Below are 19,326 nucleotides of genomic sequence, written 5' to 3'. Positions count from 1 at the left end.
AGTAACTGGAAGGACAAATACCGTTAGTCGCTCCTCGATGAGAGTATTTGTCTATTAGGCCAAAGCACGTCTCCTTAATTCGAAAAGGATTTCGATTCACTTTGGAATAGTCTTATGTTACGTTCCGTGACAATCCATATTTTTATGATAAATCTCTTTTTATGTTATCTCAATTTTTATGTGATTTACATTTGAGCGTTATCTTCATTTCAAGTTTGGGAAACGAATCACGTTATTATCGCAATCTAAAACAATTAATAATTACTCCATCGTGAACAAACTAAATTTATCTTGCTTTCATCATACATGATATTCTATGTGTAACATCATGTTATTTTATGTGCAATGCTATGTTATTCTATGTGAAACTATTTGACAATTCATGTGAAAAACAATGTGCTATGTGATGCATACATGAAATCAATTTTCCTAAACAAAAACATTATGATTAAAGTCTCATCCATTTCTTGTTTTGAATTTCTAGATGTCGTCATCTCGCCAGTTCTCTCACTCTCCCAGAAAATCCAAGGCTAATTCCAAAAAGAAAATGATGACGTTCATGGCAAATCAGATTGCCAGAATCGTGCCAAAGATAGTGTCTGAGATTCAAGCCTCCAGCACTCCAAATCATTCTGGTGATTCTCGCGTAGTTCAGCCTAAACCAGTCTCATTCAACTACAAACACTTCACTGCCTGTAACCCCAAAACTTTCACTGGGAAGGATGGTGTGACAGCTATGTTGGAATGGTTTGACAGCATAGAGGTCACATTCATAAATAGTGAATGCCCAGAGGAACTCAAGGTTCGAAGTGCCACTGGTGTTTTCCAAGCCAGGGCACTAGACTGGTGGACTAACGAGAGAAACATTCGATCCAATGAGCTAGCCTACGCGTTGTCTTGGGAAGAACTCAAACAGCTTATGATGGAGGAATTCTGCCCTCCTCATGAGGAGCAGAAGTTAGAAGAAGAGTTCTGGACTCTCAAACAAATTGGAGATGAAAACCTTGCATACACTACCCGGTTCAAGCAGTTATGTTTTATCGTGCCTCATTTGGTGTTGACCACAGATCGCACCATTCGGAAGTATATTAATGGGTTGCCTCCTACGATGCGTGATACCATCGAGGCGGCTAAGTTGGATAACATTGAGGATGTGTATCGCCTCGCGGCAAGTTTGAATAATAATCGAGTTCGTGATAAACAAATCGCAGCAGCATCTAAACCTACACCCTCCTCAAAACCCGCTCATCAAATCACCCACCAACCTTACAACAACAGGGGAAAGAAGCGTGCTTACCAACCCCCAGTTTGCAACGCTGTTATACCAGTTGTAAACCCAAAACCTAACCCAGTGAACCCAGAAAAGAAGCAATACACAGGAACAAACCCTAAGTGCACAATTTGCCACTTTCATCACCCAACCACGAGCCCATGTAGACACTGTACCTCCTGCAACCGTTATGGGCATTTGGCACCATACTGTCGCAGCAACCCTATGCCAGCCCAAAACCCAAAGCCAGCAAATGTTGTCAGGGCATGTTTCAAATGTGGGGATCCATCTCACCTACGACCTCAGTGTCCTCAATTAAGGCAAGATTTATAGCAGCAGCCTCCACGTGGCCGTGCATTCGTTATCAATGCTAAGCAAGCACGCAACGACAATGAAGTCGTGAACGGTACGTTCCTCATTAATAATTTGTATGCTTCTATTTTATTTGACACTGGTGCAGATAAATGTTTTGTATCTGTAGAAATTGAACCATTGTTAAAATGCGCACGCTCAAAACTACCTAAGTCATTCCCAGTCGAAATTGCCAATGGCAAGTCTATTCGTGTCGATTCTGTTCTTCGTAATTGTACTCTCACTTTGAATGATCATGCCTTTTCAATTGACCTCATACCCATGGAGTTGGGTAGTTTCGATATCATAGTTGGCATGGATTGGCTTCGAAAGAACCATGCTGAAATTGTCTGTTTCGAAAAATACGTTCGTTTGCCTCTTCCATCAGGCGATACCCTACATGTTTATGGGGATCGACCTTCCAATGTTCTAAAGCTAATGTCATGCACCTAAGCGAACAGATACTTACGTAAAAAGTACTTTGCCTTTTTAGCCCACGTAGTGGAAGAAAAGGGCAAGGGAAAATGCGTAAGCGATGTTCCAGTTGTGTGTGATTTCCCAGACGTTTTTCCTGAGGATTTACCTGGTCCTCCTCCTCCTCGATCAGTTGACTTTCGTATCGACCTTGTGCCTGGTGCAACTCCTGTTGCACGAGCTCCTTATCGCCTTGCACCATCTGAGATGCAAGAGCTTACCAGCCAACTTCAGGAGCTTCTTGACAAGGGTTTCATTCGACCCAGTACTTCTCCTTGGGGTGCTCCTGTTCTATTCGTTAAAAAGAAAGATGGTTCATTTTGAATGTGCATCGATTATCGTGAGCTCAATAAGCTTACTATTAAAAATCGATATCCACTTCCTCGCATTGACGACCTCTTTGATCAACTCCAAGGTGCAAGTTGTTTCTCCAAGATCGATCTTCGATCTGGCTATCATCAACTTCGTGTCCTCGAAGAGGATATCCCAAAAACCGCATTTCGAACACGCTATGGACACTACGAGTTTGTAGTCATGCCTTTTGGTCTTACTAACGCGCCCGCCGTGTTCATGGATTTGATGAATCGTGTTTGCAAACCTTATCTAGATCGATTCGTGATTGTCTTCATGGATGACATTCTAATTTATTCTAAATCTCGAGTCGATCATGAGCGTCATTTACGTCTCATACTCGAACTTTTGCGAAGTGAACGTTTATACGCAAAGTTTTCAAAGTGTGAATTATGGATCAAGGAAGTCCAATTCCTTGGACATGTCGTTAGCGAAAAAGGTATTCATGTCGACCCTGCTAAAATTGAAGGAGTCAAAAGTTGGATCGCACCTAAAAACCCATCAGAAATTCGTTCATTCCTAGGATTGGCGGGTTACTACCATCGATTCATCTCAAATTTTTCTAAGATAGCTGTTCCCCTCACTATGTTGACCCAAAAGGAAGAACCTTTCGTTTGGAGTCACGAGCAGGAAGAAGCTTTTCAAACCCTCAAGGACATGCTTTGCAATGCTCCTATCTTAGCCCTACCTGACGGAAATGATGACTTCGTAGTATATTGCGATGCATCAAATCGTGGTCTTGGTTGCGTCCTTATGCAACGAGGCAAGGTCATTGCGTACGCTTCTCGTCAATTAAAGATTCATGAGAAAAATTACACTAGTCACGATCTTGAACTTGGTGCTGTCGTTTTCGCATTAAAAATATGGCGTCACTACCTATATGGTACGAAATGTGTTGTATACACCGATCACAAAAGTCTACAACATATCTTCAATAAAAAAGAATTAAATATGCGTCAACGTCGTTGGGTGGAATTACTTAACGACTACGACTGCGAGATTCGCTACCATCCTGGAAAGGCGAATGTCGTAGCCGATGCCCTGAGTCATAAGGCCCATTCCTATCGTATACGTTGTTTTTAAGTGTCAAGTGACCTTCACAATTGTATTCGTGAGGCACAGTTCACGTCAGCTAACGAAGGAAGTCTGCTCGTCGAAATCCGTGGTGCCTCTATGGACCAACTTGTGACGAAGTCAGACGGACTTCAATATTATCTTAATCGCATTTGGGTACCAAATCGCGATAATCTTCGTGAATTTATCATGAACGAGGCTCACAAGTCTAAATACTCAATTCATCCTGGTGCTGATAAGATGTATCATGATCTTCGAACATCTTATTGGTGGCCTGGCATGAAGACTGATATAGCCTCGTATGTCTCAAAATGTCTTACATGCTCGAAGGTTAAAGCAGAGCATCAGCGTCCCTCTGGTTTGCTTGAACAACCAGAAATTCCTGTTTGGAAGTGGGATAGCATTGCAATGGATTTTATAACTAAACTTCCTCGAACCCCATCTGGTAATGATAGTATTTGGGTCATCGTTGATCGTTTGACCAAGTCAGCCCATTTCTTACCTATTCGGGAAAACTTCAAAGTTGAAAAACTTGCTCGAGTCTATACCGATGAAATCATCTGTCGTCATGGCATACCCCGTGACATCATTTCAGACCGTGATGGTCGTTTCACGTCTCGCTTATGGCAAACATTTCAATCAGCTATGGGTACTCATTTAAATCTTAGTACAGCCTTCCATCCTCAAACAGATGGACAGACTGAGCGTACCATTCAAACTCTCGAAGATATGCTTCGATCTTGTGTCATTGACTTCGGTGGTAGTTGGGATGTGCATTTGCCTCTGGTCGAATTCTCGTACAATAACAGCTATCACTCCAGCATTCAAATGGCCCCATTCGAAGCATTATATGGACGAAAATGTCGATCACCAATCAGTTGGCACGAAATTGGTGATAAGCAATTCACTGGTCCTGAGCTTATTCAAGAAACCACGGACAAGATTCTTCAAATCCGTGATAATTTACTCAAGGCCAGGAGTCGGCAAAAGAGTTACGCAGATAAAAGACGCAAACCCTTGGAATTTAATGTTGGAGATCAGGTATTACTTAAAGTATCTCCATGGAAAGGGGTTGTTCGATTCGGTAAAAAGGGTAAACTTGCCCCTCGTTACGTTGGACCTTTCAAGATCCTCGAACGAGTTGGCAAGGTAGCATATTTGCTGGATCTACCACAGGAACTGAGTAACGTTCATTCGACATTTCACGTTTCGAATCTCAAGAAATGTCTAGCTAAAGAAGGACTTCATGTCCCAGTCGACGACTTGCAAATCAACGATTCACTTCATTTCGTGGAAAGACCAGTTGAAATAGTGGATCAAGGTACCAAGCAGCTCAGACGCAGCAAAATCCGCATTGTCAAAGTACGATGGGAAGGCAAGCGTGGTGCTGAGTTTACTTGGGAACTCAAAAGCGACATGAAGGCAAAGTATCCACATCTCTTCAATCAGTCTTCTTCCTAAGATTTCGAGGACGAAATCTCCTAAAGTAGGGGAGACTGTAACGCCTCGCATTTTCAATCTTTCCATTTTTAGCAAGTCGACTTGTACTTTCTATTTTTGTAATTTGTACTTTCATTGTATTCAATTTCATTTCCAAATTGTAATCCGAGACTTGAAATCATAATGGAAATGCATTATTTTTATCATATTCTTGTTATTATACTATGTTACGCACTTATTATCAATTTCATTTGAAAACAAGTTAAACAAGTTTAATCACGTATAATCAGTGGGAAGAGATCCTAATTTAAACTCTCAAATTGTGTTCGTATCAAGAGGTTACCCAAAAATCGAACAAAAACATGTTAAACGGATGCTAAGTTGGCAAATTACCCAAGAATGGGATAAAAACGGGCTAATACGTATTTTATTAGGTATTTTATCAAGTTAAACGAATATTTTAATCGATAAATAAATAATAAAATCAATTTATTAAATTAAATAATCAATTAAATTAACTTGGTTAGTTAATTATAGTTAATTATAATAACTCAGTTAGTTGTTTCCTTCTTGCCAGTTAACTTGGTTAAATAAAGGTCAGTTAGAATCAGTTAGCCCAATTAGCCAAGTTATTGAAACTTCAGGGGCTAAAGTGTAAATATGAAAAATAAATAAAAAAAGAATGCCCTGAACCAGATTCGAACTCGAGTCGGTCGGGTCACGCGCACGCGCTTCGACCGGTTGGGCTACCAGTCTCATGCGTTATAATTTGAGATCTAATTAACTTTATACTTTAATTAAATGCTTAAAATAAATAGCTTTAAAAAGTTTGTCTCGGACGGGTTTCGAACCCAGGACCATTCGATCATCAACCAGCCCTCCAACCAACTGGGCTGCCCTCATTATTGTTATGAATTCCGGAACCCGTTATATTTAAACCTTCATTAAAAACGCTGAATTCGAATTTAACAGCCGGGTCTGTTCAGCTTCTCCGACCTTTGAGTTTGTTACCGGAAAACTCCGACCCTTCACTTTCGTAACTGAAGTGGTCCGATCGATCACCCTGCACCTCTTTATAACTCGACCAACCCTCAAAATTTTCGGTCCCTCACCACTCTCAACACAACAGCACCCACTTTCGAATCATTTGGAGTCGCTGGAGTTTGCGTCGGAAGACTAACCGGAGTTCACCGGAAGCGCCCGAGGTTCGCGACGGTATCAGGTCATTACCACAGCACCCTTCGAACATAGTTGCACTTCGCTGGAAATAACGAAGCTTTTGCGGGAGTTGCCGTAGCCGGAGAAGACAACCACAACCTCTTTCGGACTTCCTTGCACCCCGTCGGAGGACTAGACTCGTCGGAGACATTGTCGGAACCGGAGATCACGACGGAACTGTGCGCAGCACCATTCGGTATAATTTTCCCTTGCCTTTTTGTTTTCTTTACGTTGCTCATTCCAGTCGATCCATTATTCTTATACAGCAACTTCATCTTTGTGGGTTGGGATATATTAAATAGTAATAGTGGTTCAGTTTCGGGTTCACACCCTCATATTCAAGTTCGGTTCAGCAGGCTCTTGTCTTGGTTCAATACTGGTGCGACTAGGTTCAATCAATTCAGAGTCGTCGGGGTTTACGACGGACATTGATTCCTTTTAGTTACGGTATACCTTTTCTGTTGTTTAATCTTTCTTCTTTGTTCTCATATTTACTATATAAATCTCAAAAGGAAAACATGATGGCAATGCATGAGTTTTGTTCTAGTTCATGTGGTGCTCGCCTACTGTGGTAATAAATGAGTTTTGTTCTAGTTCATGTGGTGCTCGCCTACTGTGGTAATAAAGATGATGAAAGTTTACTTTTAAAATTACAAATCAAAATCTTTTCAACTTGCACATATATTCTTTTTGTTATTTCATAAAAGAATGTATCTTTTCCTTTATTTATGTAGTATCGTCCAAACATGCAAATAGTATGCAAATAGTGATTTTTATTACATAATTTTATTCAAGTAAAGTCAAAACACATGTATCATATTTTTAGAATAACTTAATTCTTTTGTGGTTTTTATTCAAAAAAATCTTAAAACATCTATAATAAACCACTTTCTTTTTATTTATTTCTAATTCTGTTTCTTAATTTCTTTAATAATATTTTTTTTTCTCTTTCATAACACTAAAAATTTATACTGAGATATATTATAATACATAAATAATTAAATTGTGAACCATTAAACAATATCATTTAACTATTAATAACGAGCCGTTATTCTAAACGTCTAGGTTAATCACTCTTGATCGTTCTCTTGGATTCTCCATCTTTACTCGTGCGTACTTACAAGAAAACGCAACGCAATCAATGTGAGTATACATGACCCATTTTCTATTTTATCACATTTTGGGTGCTGTATGCATTTCTATACCAAACACACTATGTTAAACATTTTTGCACCCTCAATCCACCTTTCATGTGAATCTATTTGACTCATGTTAATCACGTTATGCTACTGTTAAACATTTATGACTGTGTGTTCATTAACTTTGCAAGCCTCCCCTAACAATGGCAGCGCTGTAGGTTGAGAAACGCCCCTCCCATAATATTATGGGTATTGTTAAGTTTATTATATGTTACTCATTTACCACCCTTCTAGGGTTAGGCTATGTTAATTGCGTTAAACTTTGGTTTGAACACATAGATTTCATCGTTACGAGTATAACTGTTAATATGAAATCATATAGTCACGTGGATTTGAGCATGTTAATCTATTTCAAACATATTATACTATTATCAAACTTGTATACTCGCCAACATGTTTTGTTGATTATATTTTAATGCATACTGCAGGATGAGGATTCAAGAGTTGAAGAATTGATTAGGATGGCTTAGAAACCCACATTACAATAAACTATGTTTGGTGTTTGTTATTTACCTTTTATGACATTTTGTATGAAACTTAGCAATTTTAATAAATGAAATTTAATTATATTGTCACATTTAGTGTTATGATGTCTTTGAACAGTTTGTACGTCTCATCCCGATGTTTCCGCCATCGGTTGGGGTGTGACATCTATAGTTAGGTACCAACAGACCGACTTGTGTGTACCCTTACGGGTATTGTACGAGCTTGCTTGCTATTCTCGCTATTCTCGCCTACGCTACACTATCACCGCACTTTAATTTTCGAAAATAACAAGCGATTAGGTTGAGATTAGGTGTGAAAACCGCAAACTCTCGACTAAACTGCTTTGTTCGACCAGCATTTTTATCTATAAACACGAGAATTTGCGTTGAATCAGGAGTGAAATCCATACTTTGACGCATAGTTCTCCTTTATTTTATCAAAACAGGAATGAAGTTGTTAAGTCAGAGGTGAAACCCGAATCTTGACGACTTATTCCGCCCTATTTTAGTTTTACAAAACTCTCACCAAAGCCTCGACGGACTCCAACGACTTGAAGTCACGATATGACTGGAAGGATGCGTGCCGATCGCCCAGATTCGAGGCGAGAGCACAGTCCCGAAGGCCAAAGTGTGTACTGAGAGTCTTTGTGAATACTCGATTCACTTTGGTTAGTCGATGTCTATATAGCCGCAAACGATCTATTCTCGTATTTTATGTGTTCCGATTCTGAGCTCGCTACTGCCGCCTATGATATTTCGTCATTTTTATGTGGATTTTACGTGTTTTATATGATTATCTGTTTACGTGTTACGATTTTTGGTAATTTATTCGCTTTCACTCTTTGCTTTAATCGACACCCACGACTCGCACTGCACTTCTATCTCAAAACGCTGATAAATCGCTACTACATGAGAAACGACTTTACGCCATGTTGATTGCTATGATAATCACTTATGCTATACTACTCACTATGAAAATCGCGATCGCTGAACGCTCGCGGACTTTGAATGATAGATTTCTGTATTCTGACTGCCTCTATGTGCTACTAGGAGAATGGCGTGTTTATGTGATTCTGTGTTCTGTGCCTTACATGATTACGTGCTTCGGTGCTTGTGTGAATCTGTGATTATGTGCCTATGTGCTTACGTGATTATACGTGTTCCTCGGCTCTAGTAGTAATAGACGTGTGAGGTGAGATTCAACTATGTTGTGTCTGAATCCTATGACGATGTCTGTTGCAGACAACGTCGTCATCTGGATCCCGTCACACTCGCACTGCTAGCCAAAACCAGAAAGACAAACGCCTTGCTGCTCTCGTCGCCAAGCAAATGGCAAAGGCTTTTCCTCAAATCGTGAGTGAACTGTATGAGAACATGAGCAAATCGTCTGAAGAATCCAGGACCGAGACTCCCAAAGCTGCTTTCAGCTTCAAACAGTTCAAGGCACGCGGACCGAAAGAGTTCACTGGCGAAGATGGCCCTACGGCCTTGTTTCAATGGTTTGACTCCATCGAAGTCACCCTGCGACAGAGCGGATGTCCTGACAATCTTAGCACACTGAATGCGACCGGCGTCTTCTAGTCCTGCGCACTAGACTGGTGGACGGCCGAAAGGAATAAGCGCAGAAATGATGCAGCCTATGGTCTGTCATGGGACGACTTGAAGAACGTTATGCTCGATGAGTTCTGCCCTCCCCATGAGCGCCAAAAGCTGGAGGATGAATTCTGGCATCTGAAGCAGAAAGATGGTGACAACGCTGCCCTGACTGCTCGCTTCAAGCAGCTCAGTATCATCTGCCCCGACCAAGTGAAGACCACCGACATGACGATCAAGAAGTATATCCGCGCTCTGCCGGATTGTGTTGCAGATTTTGTGCATGCTTCAAAGCCAGCAACAATCGAAGAAACTTATTTGCTTGCCGCTGAAATCAACGACAAGCGAGTAAAAGCTGGTTTTTGGGATAAAGCTTCAAAGAACCTGCACCAAGCTACCGCCGCACCAACTGCTGACACCGCCACCGCATCGCAGCCATCCAAGTGCTCTCGCCGCAAGAGGAAGAACAACAACAGCAGCTCCAGCAACAAAAACTGTGCTGTCACAACCACTGTTGCTCCACTCCAAGCCGTACCGGCTCAGCAGCAACCCCAGCACCGATCAACACCAGCACCAATCACCTATGCACCGCCTGCAAAGTGTGCATACACAGGCCCTCACCCTGCCTGCCCAACCTGTACTTATCATCACCTGGTGGGTATCGTCTGCCGTTTTTGCATGCACTGCAATATGTACGGCCACTTCACCGCAAACTGCCGTACTAGTCCCCGCCAAGCACCAGCTCAAGCTACTGCTCATCAAGTTCTACTTCCTGCTCCTCAAGGCCAACAAGCGGCTCAGGCACCCGCGATCAACGCCAGTGTCTGCTTCGCGTGTGGTGATCCCAACCACTTCGCGAACATGTGCCCAGACAGGGTTGTGAAACAAGAGCCCCAGCAGCAGCAGCCTCAGCAACAGCAGCAGAAACAGCCTCAACAGCAACAACAACAAGCCGCCCGTGCCAGAACTTTCAGCATCAACGCGCGCCAAGCCCAAGCCGACAACAATGTGGTTAATGGTACGTTTCTCATAAACGGTATTTATGCTTTGTGTTTATTTGATACTGGAGCCGATAATTGTTTTGTGTCGTTTGAATTCGAGAAGCTCCTAAATCGTAAGCGCTCCCATCTCCCCTCGACGTTCGATGTCGAAGTCGCCACCGGAAGAACCGTTGCCGTTATTTCTGTTCTTCATGATTGTACTCTTGAGCTCAACAATCACATCTTTCCGATTGATCTCATTCCGATGCAGCTCGGAAGTTTTGACGTCATAGTAGGCATGGACTTTCTTCGCGAAAACCATGCTGAAGTTGTGTGATTTGATAAGATGATTTGATTCCCGCTCGCAAATGGTGATTTATTATGTGTTTATGGTGAAACTGCTTCGAAAGGTCTTAAGCTCATGTCGTGTGTCCAAGCTAGCAATGTAACGACCCTCCTAGGACCCTTAAGGTAATTCGAAACGCTCCTGAATACACCCCGAATGTGAGAAACGGACCCTAAATACCTTCGTGCTTGAAGAAATCAAGAAAACAAGATTTTTGGTTCGTTCGCGGGCCGCGTAAAGGTTAAGCCAAGCTTACGCGGGCCGCGACAGCAATGCAATTACCGGATAATGATCAAGGCCACGTGTCGTTACACGTGTCAAGACCCTCGATGACTTAGCAACCTATGATCTGATCCAAACTCCCTCGTGGGCCGTGTAAAGCTCCTTTCAAGTATACGCGGGCCGCGACGCACCCCTTTTTCCAGCCTATAAATAAGGAGTTCGAGTTCAGTTGAAAGTCGCTCAATTCTTTTCTTCTTTTAGCTTCTATTATAGCAAAGTAATAGCTCGGGTATTATATTCTAAACCCCGAAACTCTGCCCGTTATTAGGGTAATAACTCTATCACTGATACGATACTTTATCCGATCGATTGAAACAGATCTGATGGATGTTTAAGTGCTGCCAATAGCTGGCTATACTTTGTCATTCATTGTGAGGGTTTTGATCTCATGATTATCGTTAAAGTTGAATTGAGTTAATACACTAAAGCGAGTTCCGTTGTGTCTAGAAATTTTAACTCATAACCAGGGGGCTGCTAAATTAGAATACTTAACAAGTAAGTAAATTTAATAGTTAAGTAAACTTAGTAATTAAATAAACTTAGTCATTAAGTAAACCTACTAAGTAAGTACACTTAGCAGTTAAGAAAACTTAGCAGTTAAGCAAGTTAAGTAAATTAATTAATCTGCTAATTAAGTTAAGTAAGATTAATTAATCAGCTAAGTAAGATTAATTAAGCTAAGCAAGATTAATTAATTAATTAAGTAAGATTCATTAACCAGCTAATCAAGTTAACCAGTAAACAACGAAAGTCTAACAAAAGATATACATGAGGTAGATAATATCTAAACAGGTATTTATGGGGTAGATATTATCTAAGGAAAGTAATATATAAGGAAGATTTTATCTAGGGAAGGTTTTATCTAGGGAAGATCCACCTTAGGAAGATAACACCTAGGGAAATTCTATATAAGGGTAAGGCCTATCCCCTTACCTATAAATAGGAAGCCTAGGCATTCATTTCCATTGCTTATTTCTTCTATTCTTCTCTCTATACGTTGGTGTTCTAACCAATAATCACCGATACGATCTTCTGTCCGATCGATTCGGGAACCAACTAACGAATGCCATAGTACTGTCTGAATAAGACTATACTTTGTGAATTTTGTTAAGGTTCTGATCTCGTGACCATCGTTAGGTTTGATATGGTTTTACACAAATACGTGTTCCATTCTGTTAAACTATATGTTTAACTATCAGAATACTCTCAACTATACACTTACAATCAAACAAGCTGTTTAATCATCAGAAGGTTAAGAATAATAAAGTATATGTTTAGTCATCAGAAGGAGTAGAATCAAGAAGCTTGTTAAATCAATATTGCATGCTTATAATGTGAGTCATTCTCTTTTTATCAACTATGTTTTACAATACTCCAATTATTTTCAAAGTTATAATTACAAGGATTAAGTCGTGGTTATCTTGAATCACTTGCAAGTGGGGTATTGTGCACATTACTAATTTCTCACGGTTAGGTTCATAAACCTAACAGTGATAATCATCACTACTTGGGTGAAAGGACCCAATCGTGGTATGACCATCGTCAATAGGGTGTGACACGGCGCCAGATAAAAATAAGATAGAAGCCATTGTAATCGCTCTTATGCTGTAATTTATAACAATGTGTCTTTTTGTACAAACTGAATGAACTCACCAGTATTTCCCGCTGACCAAATGTTTTTAAAACGCGTTTCAGGTAATTACAGTAGATCGGAATAGGAGTTGGATACGACACCAAAAGGCTTACAGAAGTGGCTTAATTTATCAATTAAATTAAATTAAGAAAAGTTGTTTTATGTATTCGGGTTTATCCCATATTAAAGCTACCTTTCAAAACATGGTTTTATCCCATCTATTTAATAAATAAAATCCGGTGTTTTCTAAACTCTGATATTTTTCCTAACTCACGGTCCTAATGAAATTTCTGTTGCACTACTTTTCTAAATAACCACCGGTACCACTTGACTGTTCGCGGCTTCCATCCAGGGTGTGGTCGGGGTCGTGACAAGCAAGTATCTCCGCAAGGAATACAGAGCTTTCTTGGCTAACATTGTAGTATCGGAGGAGGTAAAGAAAGGAAAGACAGAAGTGAAAGATGTTCCTGTGGTTCGTGAATTTCCTAAAGTGTTTCCTGATGATCTTCCCGGACTCCAACCAAGTCGTGATATCGACTTTCGTATCGACCTCATTCCTTGAGCAAATCCCATTGCTAGAGCTCTTTATCGACTCGCTCCATCTGAAATGCGTGAACTTGCGAGTCAGCTCCAGGAATTACTTGATAAAGGCTTCATTCGCCCGAGCACCTCTCCATGGGGCGCACCAGTCCTTTTCGTCAAAAAGAAGGATGGGTCGTTTCGGATGTGCATCGACTATCGGGAGTTGAATAAGTTGACAATCAAGAATCGCTATCCCCTGCCTCGAATTGATGATTTGTTTGACCAACTACAAGGTGCTACATGTTTCTCGAAGATCGATCTACGCTCATGCTATCACCAACTACGTATCCAAGAGGAGGATATTCCCAAAACCGCTTTTTCGCACTCGATACGGCCACTATGAGTTCGTTGTTATGCCTTTTGGTGTAACCAACGCACCCACGGTTTTCATGGATCTGATGAATCGGGTGTGTAAACCATTTCTGGACCGCTTCGTCATCGTATTCATCGACAATATCCTGATCTATTCCAAGTCGAAAGCTGAACACGCGCAACATCTACGTTTGGTTCTCGAGCTACTCCAAGGGAATCGACTCTATGCCAAGTTCTCCAAGTGCGAATTTTGGCTGGAGGAGGTTCAATTCCTCGGTCACATTGTCAATAGTCAAGGTATTCATGTCGATCCCGCGAAGATTGAAGCAGTTAAGAGTTGGGTTACACCGAAGAACCCATCTGAAGTCCGTTCTTTTCTCGGACTAGCGGGCTATTATCGTCGATTTATCGAAGTATTCTCTAAAATCGCTGTGTCGCTTACCGCTCTCACTCATAAAGACAAGCCTTTTGTTTGGGAAACTGAACAAGAGTCTGCTTTCCAAACCCTCAAGCACATGCTTTGCAATGCCCCTATCCTCACTTTACCCGACGGAAACGACGACTTTATCGTCTATTGCGATGCCTCGAACCTTGGTCTTGGTTGTGTTCTCATGCAACGAGACAAGGTTATCGCATACACATCTCGTCAGCTCAAGATCCACGAGAAGAACTATACAACCCACGACCTCGAGCTAGGCGTAGTTGTTTTTGCGTTAAGGATTTGGCGACACTACCTATACGGTACCAAGTGCATGATCTTCACCGATCATAGGAGCCTACAACATATCTTTGATCAGAAAGAACTTAATATGCATCAACGCCGATGGGTAGAACTTCTCAACGATTACGACTGTGAGATTCGTTACCACCCAGGCAAAGCAAATGTCGTTGCTGATGCTCTAAGCCGACGAAGCTATTTGCATAGCGCTCGTAATGTTCCAGCCCGACATCATCTCGAAACCCTCATTCGCAAAGCCCAACATGCTTGTTTTACAGAACGCACTTTGAAGAAGGAAAGAATCCACCACGATGGAGCCCATCTTGTTAATAAGTTGAATGGGATATTCCATTATCTAGACCGAATTTGGATCCCTAAGCGGACCAATTTGCGACAGATTTTGATGGACGAAGCCCACAAATCTCGGTATTCTATTCAACCCGGTGCCTATAAAATGTACCAGGACCTTCGCTACAAGTACTGGTGGCCGGGCATGAAGAGGGATATCGCTCTCTACGTCGGAAGATGCCTGACTTGCTCGAAAGTTAAGGCTGAACACCAAAGACCCTTTGGCTTACTTGAACAACCCCCAATCCCTGTGTGGAAGTGGGAAAGTATAGCCATGGACTTCATAACTAAACTCCCACGCACACCATCAGGTCACGACAGCATCTAGGTTGTCGTTGACCGCTTGACCAAATCTGCTCACTTTCTACCAATACGAGAAGACTACAAGGTAGAACGATTAGCCCGAATCTACACCGATGAGATCATTTGTCGTCATGTGACGCCTCGCGACATCATCTCTAACAGTGATGCTCGGTTTACCTCGCGTCTGTGGGAAACGTTTCAAGCGGCTCTCGGTACTACGCTTAATCTAAGTACCGCATTCCACCCTCAAACCGACGGTCAGACTGAGAGAACGATTCGTACCCTTGAAGATATGCTCCGTTCGTGTGTCATAGATTTCGGTGGTAATTGGGACGCTTACCTGCCGTTAGTCGAATTCTCGTATAATAACAGTTATCATTCCAGCATTCAATTGGCACCGTTTGAGGCTTTATACGGAAGAAGATGTTGATCGCCTATTGTATGGCACGAGATCGGGCACTCGCAATTAACTGGTCCTGAGCTATTGCAAGAAACGACTGACAAAGTCCTCCAAATTCGAGACAATCTGCTGAAAGCTCGGAGTCATCAGAAAAGTTACGCCGATAGACGACGCAAGCCCCTTGAATTTGACATTGGCGACTACGTACTCCTAAAGGTATCACCTTGGAAGGGTGTGGTCAGATTCGGCAAGAAAGGGAAACTAGCACCTCGATATGTTGGACCTTTTAAGATTCTGGAAAGGATTGGAAAAGTCGCCTACAGACTCGAACTAATGGAGGAACTTAGTAACGTCCACCCGACTTTCCACGTTTCCAACCTCCGAAAATGCCTGGCTGAGCATGATTTATTTGTGCCTCTTGATGATCTCCAAATAAACGAAACACTATACTTCGTGGAGAAGCCTGTCGAGATCATGGGTCGCCAAACCAAGCAGCTCAGACGCTCGCGCATTCCTATTGTGAAAATCCGATGGGAAGGCAAACGAGGCGCAGAGTTCACTTGGGAACTCGAATGCGACATGAAGGCGAAGTACCCGCAGTTATTTGTTACGGCTTCGACCTAATTTCGGGATGAAATTCTCTCAACTAGGGGAGGCTGTAACACCCCGTGTTTCGAAAGTCAAAGTCAAAGTCAAGATTAAAGTCAAAGTGAGACAAGACTGCTAATTGTGATCTGTCACCTCTTGCTCAATTCCTGTTTTGATTTCTTTGACTTGTAGTTAGTCTATTTTATGCTTTACGTTAGTTGTATTATGTGGAGTACTTATTACTAATCGAGGTTTATTCGATATTTATCACATATGTTATCGCTTTGTCGCTTATCGCAATCGCAACTCGAAATTACGCGTTCCGGATATTGTTTTACGTGTGTGTATGCCTTACGTGTTACTTGTGCATGTTTATTTATGTTTATGTTGTGGTGATTAATAGAAACGCAATCGAAACTCAATCGCAATCGAATCGCAGACGCTAAACGCAAGTGAATTAAGGATGATTGTATGTTGATATAGTAGTTGGGATTAAAAGTAATTTGAATATGAAACTCTATCGCATCACAATGCTCTAAACGTGAATCGAAATCGCAAAACTCATCGCGCCGTCCCCTCCAATCGAGTGGCCAGCTGATCGAGCTGCCACCCGATAGGGCTGCCATCCGATCAAGATGCCACTCGATCGGGCTGCCACTCGACCAGGGTAGCCACTCGATCGACCAGCCCTTTCCTTTTATGGAAACCCTATAAATACCCCTGTCAAGATCATAACTTCACCTTTTGCACTCTCTCGTCCGACCAGCGCTTCTTGCCCACTTTTCTTCAGATTTCTCACGATTCTTGTAAGTTTTCCATCTAAATCTTGTACTTTCTTGATCTACACGCACTCCTACACCTTTCTATCTTTTGAATCTTAACTTTTAACTGTGAAATCACTAGATTTGAGGTGTTCTAGGATGATGTCATCATGGTGTTCTTATGAACTTCATGTTTAGGCTTCAATCCTTCAAGAACAACTTAGATCTGAATGATTTCCATATCAATAAACAAGGATCTTGCATAGATCTGAACATATTCACGGTGAAAAGGATTGAAAGATGGTTTTCCAACTTTCTTTCAACTCTTTTACACTCAATGCACTCAAGAACCGATAGAATCGGAGCTTGTTCTGATCTTCTACTCTTTCTTGTGGATGTGTTGGTTCAAGATCTGGATTCTATCCATGAGGTTACTGATTTCGGGTTGAACATGGAACACCGTCTCGAACAGTTAACTGGTTGGATTTGGGTGATTCCTGTCCGATCAGGTTACTAAGTATTGGCGAGGTTTTCGTTGTTTAGCACGTTGTCAAACCGTCTCGATAAAGCTACAAACCATCAAAGACAACCAAGCGTAAGACGATCAGGCCGACCAGGACGGAGTGCCGCCCGTCCGATCGGGTTGCCACCCGATCGGATTGCACCTTGGCCCCACACTTAACTTTTATTTAAACTTCAAGAGTTTTGAACATTGAATGGATTGCCGCCCGATCGGGTTGCGCCCGATCGACCGACCATCCGACCCTGTGATGTTTTGAACTCAACACTTAAACGATTTTCAAAATGTTCAATACAAACGAATTATCACCCGATGGGACTACAATCCGATCGAGTGACAAACTGCTGTGAACTTGTTCTCACTAGAGTGTCCAACCAATCGGATCATCATCCGATCGAACTCTATTATATTTATTAAACTTGTATGCTCACCTTTACACTATGTGTATTGACTTTTACTTTAACGTATGTGACAGGTGCTTAGGATGCTTATATGCTTAGCTTGCTGTGAAATCGAGGCTAGGAAGGGTCTAGAAACCAATAAACAATTGTCTGTATTTTGAAATCTGAGTTGTCGGAACAGAAAAATTTGACTAGATCTTGTCTGTAATAATTATATTATCTTTTATGACATGGTATGGGACATGTTGCTTTAAATAATTGGTAAATATAGTTGTTATGAAAACTTCTGGACAATCTGTTTCGCTTAGTGTCGCGCCCCGATGATTCCGCCATCGGTTGGGGTGTGACATATACGCACCCCCGGGTGAGTTCGATCTTTTCTTATTTTACTTTCTTATTACATTGCATTGTTGTGTCTAGGTATACTCTGTTTCCGAGTTAGTTATACCAGCGGTTTGATTGAGTCTGTATGATATATTTGTTGCATAGTTTGTTTGGCATGTGGTAAAATATTAGTTAATCAATATAATTAGTTCAGCTTATATAAGATATCAAATGTAAAGTTTAAAAATTGCATAGGTTGTTTGTCATTTAATTTAATTGATTTATATTATAAGATTACATGTATGCAGTTAGTAAAAACATTTATTTAACATGTTAAGAAAATATTTATCTGCCTTTTAATATAGTTAGTATTTTATGAATATAACTTTTTAATATAACTTATTGTTCTTATATCAGATATCAAATGTAAAGTTTAAAACTTGCATAGGTTGTTTGTCATTTAATTTAAGTGATTTATATTATAAGATTACATGTATGCAGTTAGTAAAAACATTTATTTAACATGTTAAGAAAATATTTATCTGCTATTTCATATAGTTAACATTTTAAGAATATAACTTTTTAATATAACTTATTATGCTTATATCAGATATCAAATGTAAAGTTTAAAACTTGCATAGGTTGTTTGTCATATCATTTAAGTGATTTATTTTATAAGGTTACATGTATAGAGTTAGTAAAAACATTTATTTAACATGTTAAGAAAATATTCCGTATTAATTATAATTATTCGCAATGGTATATTGTCGGGAAAGGTCCTAACCTTCTACGAGGTGATGTATCTCTGATCTCACCCGGATCACTGGTGATCTAGGAAACCATGGTGACACAAGACATACCTTGTGATTAATAAAATCTAAAAATATTAGTTAATCAATATAACTTGTTGTGCTTATATCAAATATCAAATGTAAAGTTTAAAACTTGCATAGGTTGTTTGTCATTTAATTCAAGTGATTTATATTATAAGGTTACATGTATGCAGTTAGTAGAAACATTTATTTAACATGTTAAGAAAATATTCTGTATTATTTATAATTATTCGCAATGGTATATTGTCGGGAAAGCTCCTAACCTTCTACGAGGTGATATATCTCTGATCCCACCCGGATCACTGGTGATCTAGGAAACCATGGTGACACAAGACGTACCTTGTGATTAATAAAAAAAAAATATTTGTTAATCAATATAACTTGTTGAGCTTATATCAGATATCAAATGTAAAGTCTAAAACTTGCGTACGTTGTTTGTGATTTAATTTAACTGATTTATTTTATAAGGTTACATGTATGCTGTTAGTAAAAACATTTATTTAACATGTTAACAAAATATTCGGTATTAATTATAATTAT

The 19,326-nt window shown here is 40.6% G+C and overlaps 1 protein-coding gene across 1 annotated transcript; it reads left to right on the top strand.

The window, feature by feature from the left end:
• Positions 1 to 484: 484 nt before the first annotated feature.
• Positions 485 to 1,603, top strand: LOC110913741. The gene has a single exon (XM_022158564.1). The coding sequence runs from the start codon at positions 485 to 487 to the stop codon at positions 1,601 to 1,603; it is 1,119 nt and encodes a 372-aa protein (XP_022014256.1).
• The last annotated feature ends 17,723 nt before the right edge of the window (positions 1,604 to 19,326 follow it).

The sequence above is a fragment of the Helianthus annuus genome, chromosome 15, assembly GCF_002127325.2.
Source record: "Helianthus annuus cultivar XRQ/B chromosome 15, HanXRQr2.0-SUNRISE, whole genome shotgun sequence".
NCBI lineage: Eukaryota > Viridiplantae > Streptophyta > Magnoliopsida > Asterales > Asteraceae > Helianthus > Helianthus annuus.
Note: the sequence above shows the minus strand (reverse complement) of the source record. Positions and strands in the feature narration are given on the sequence as shown.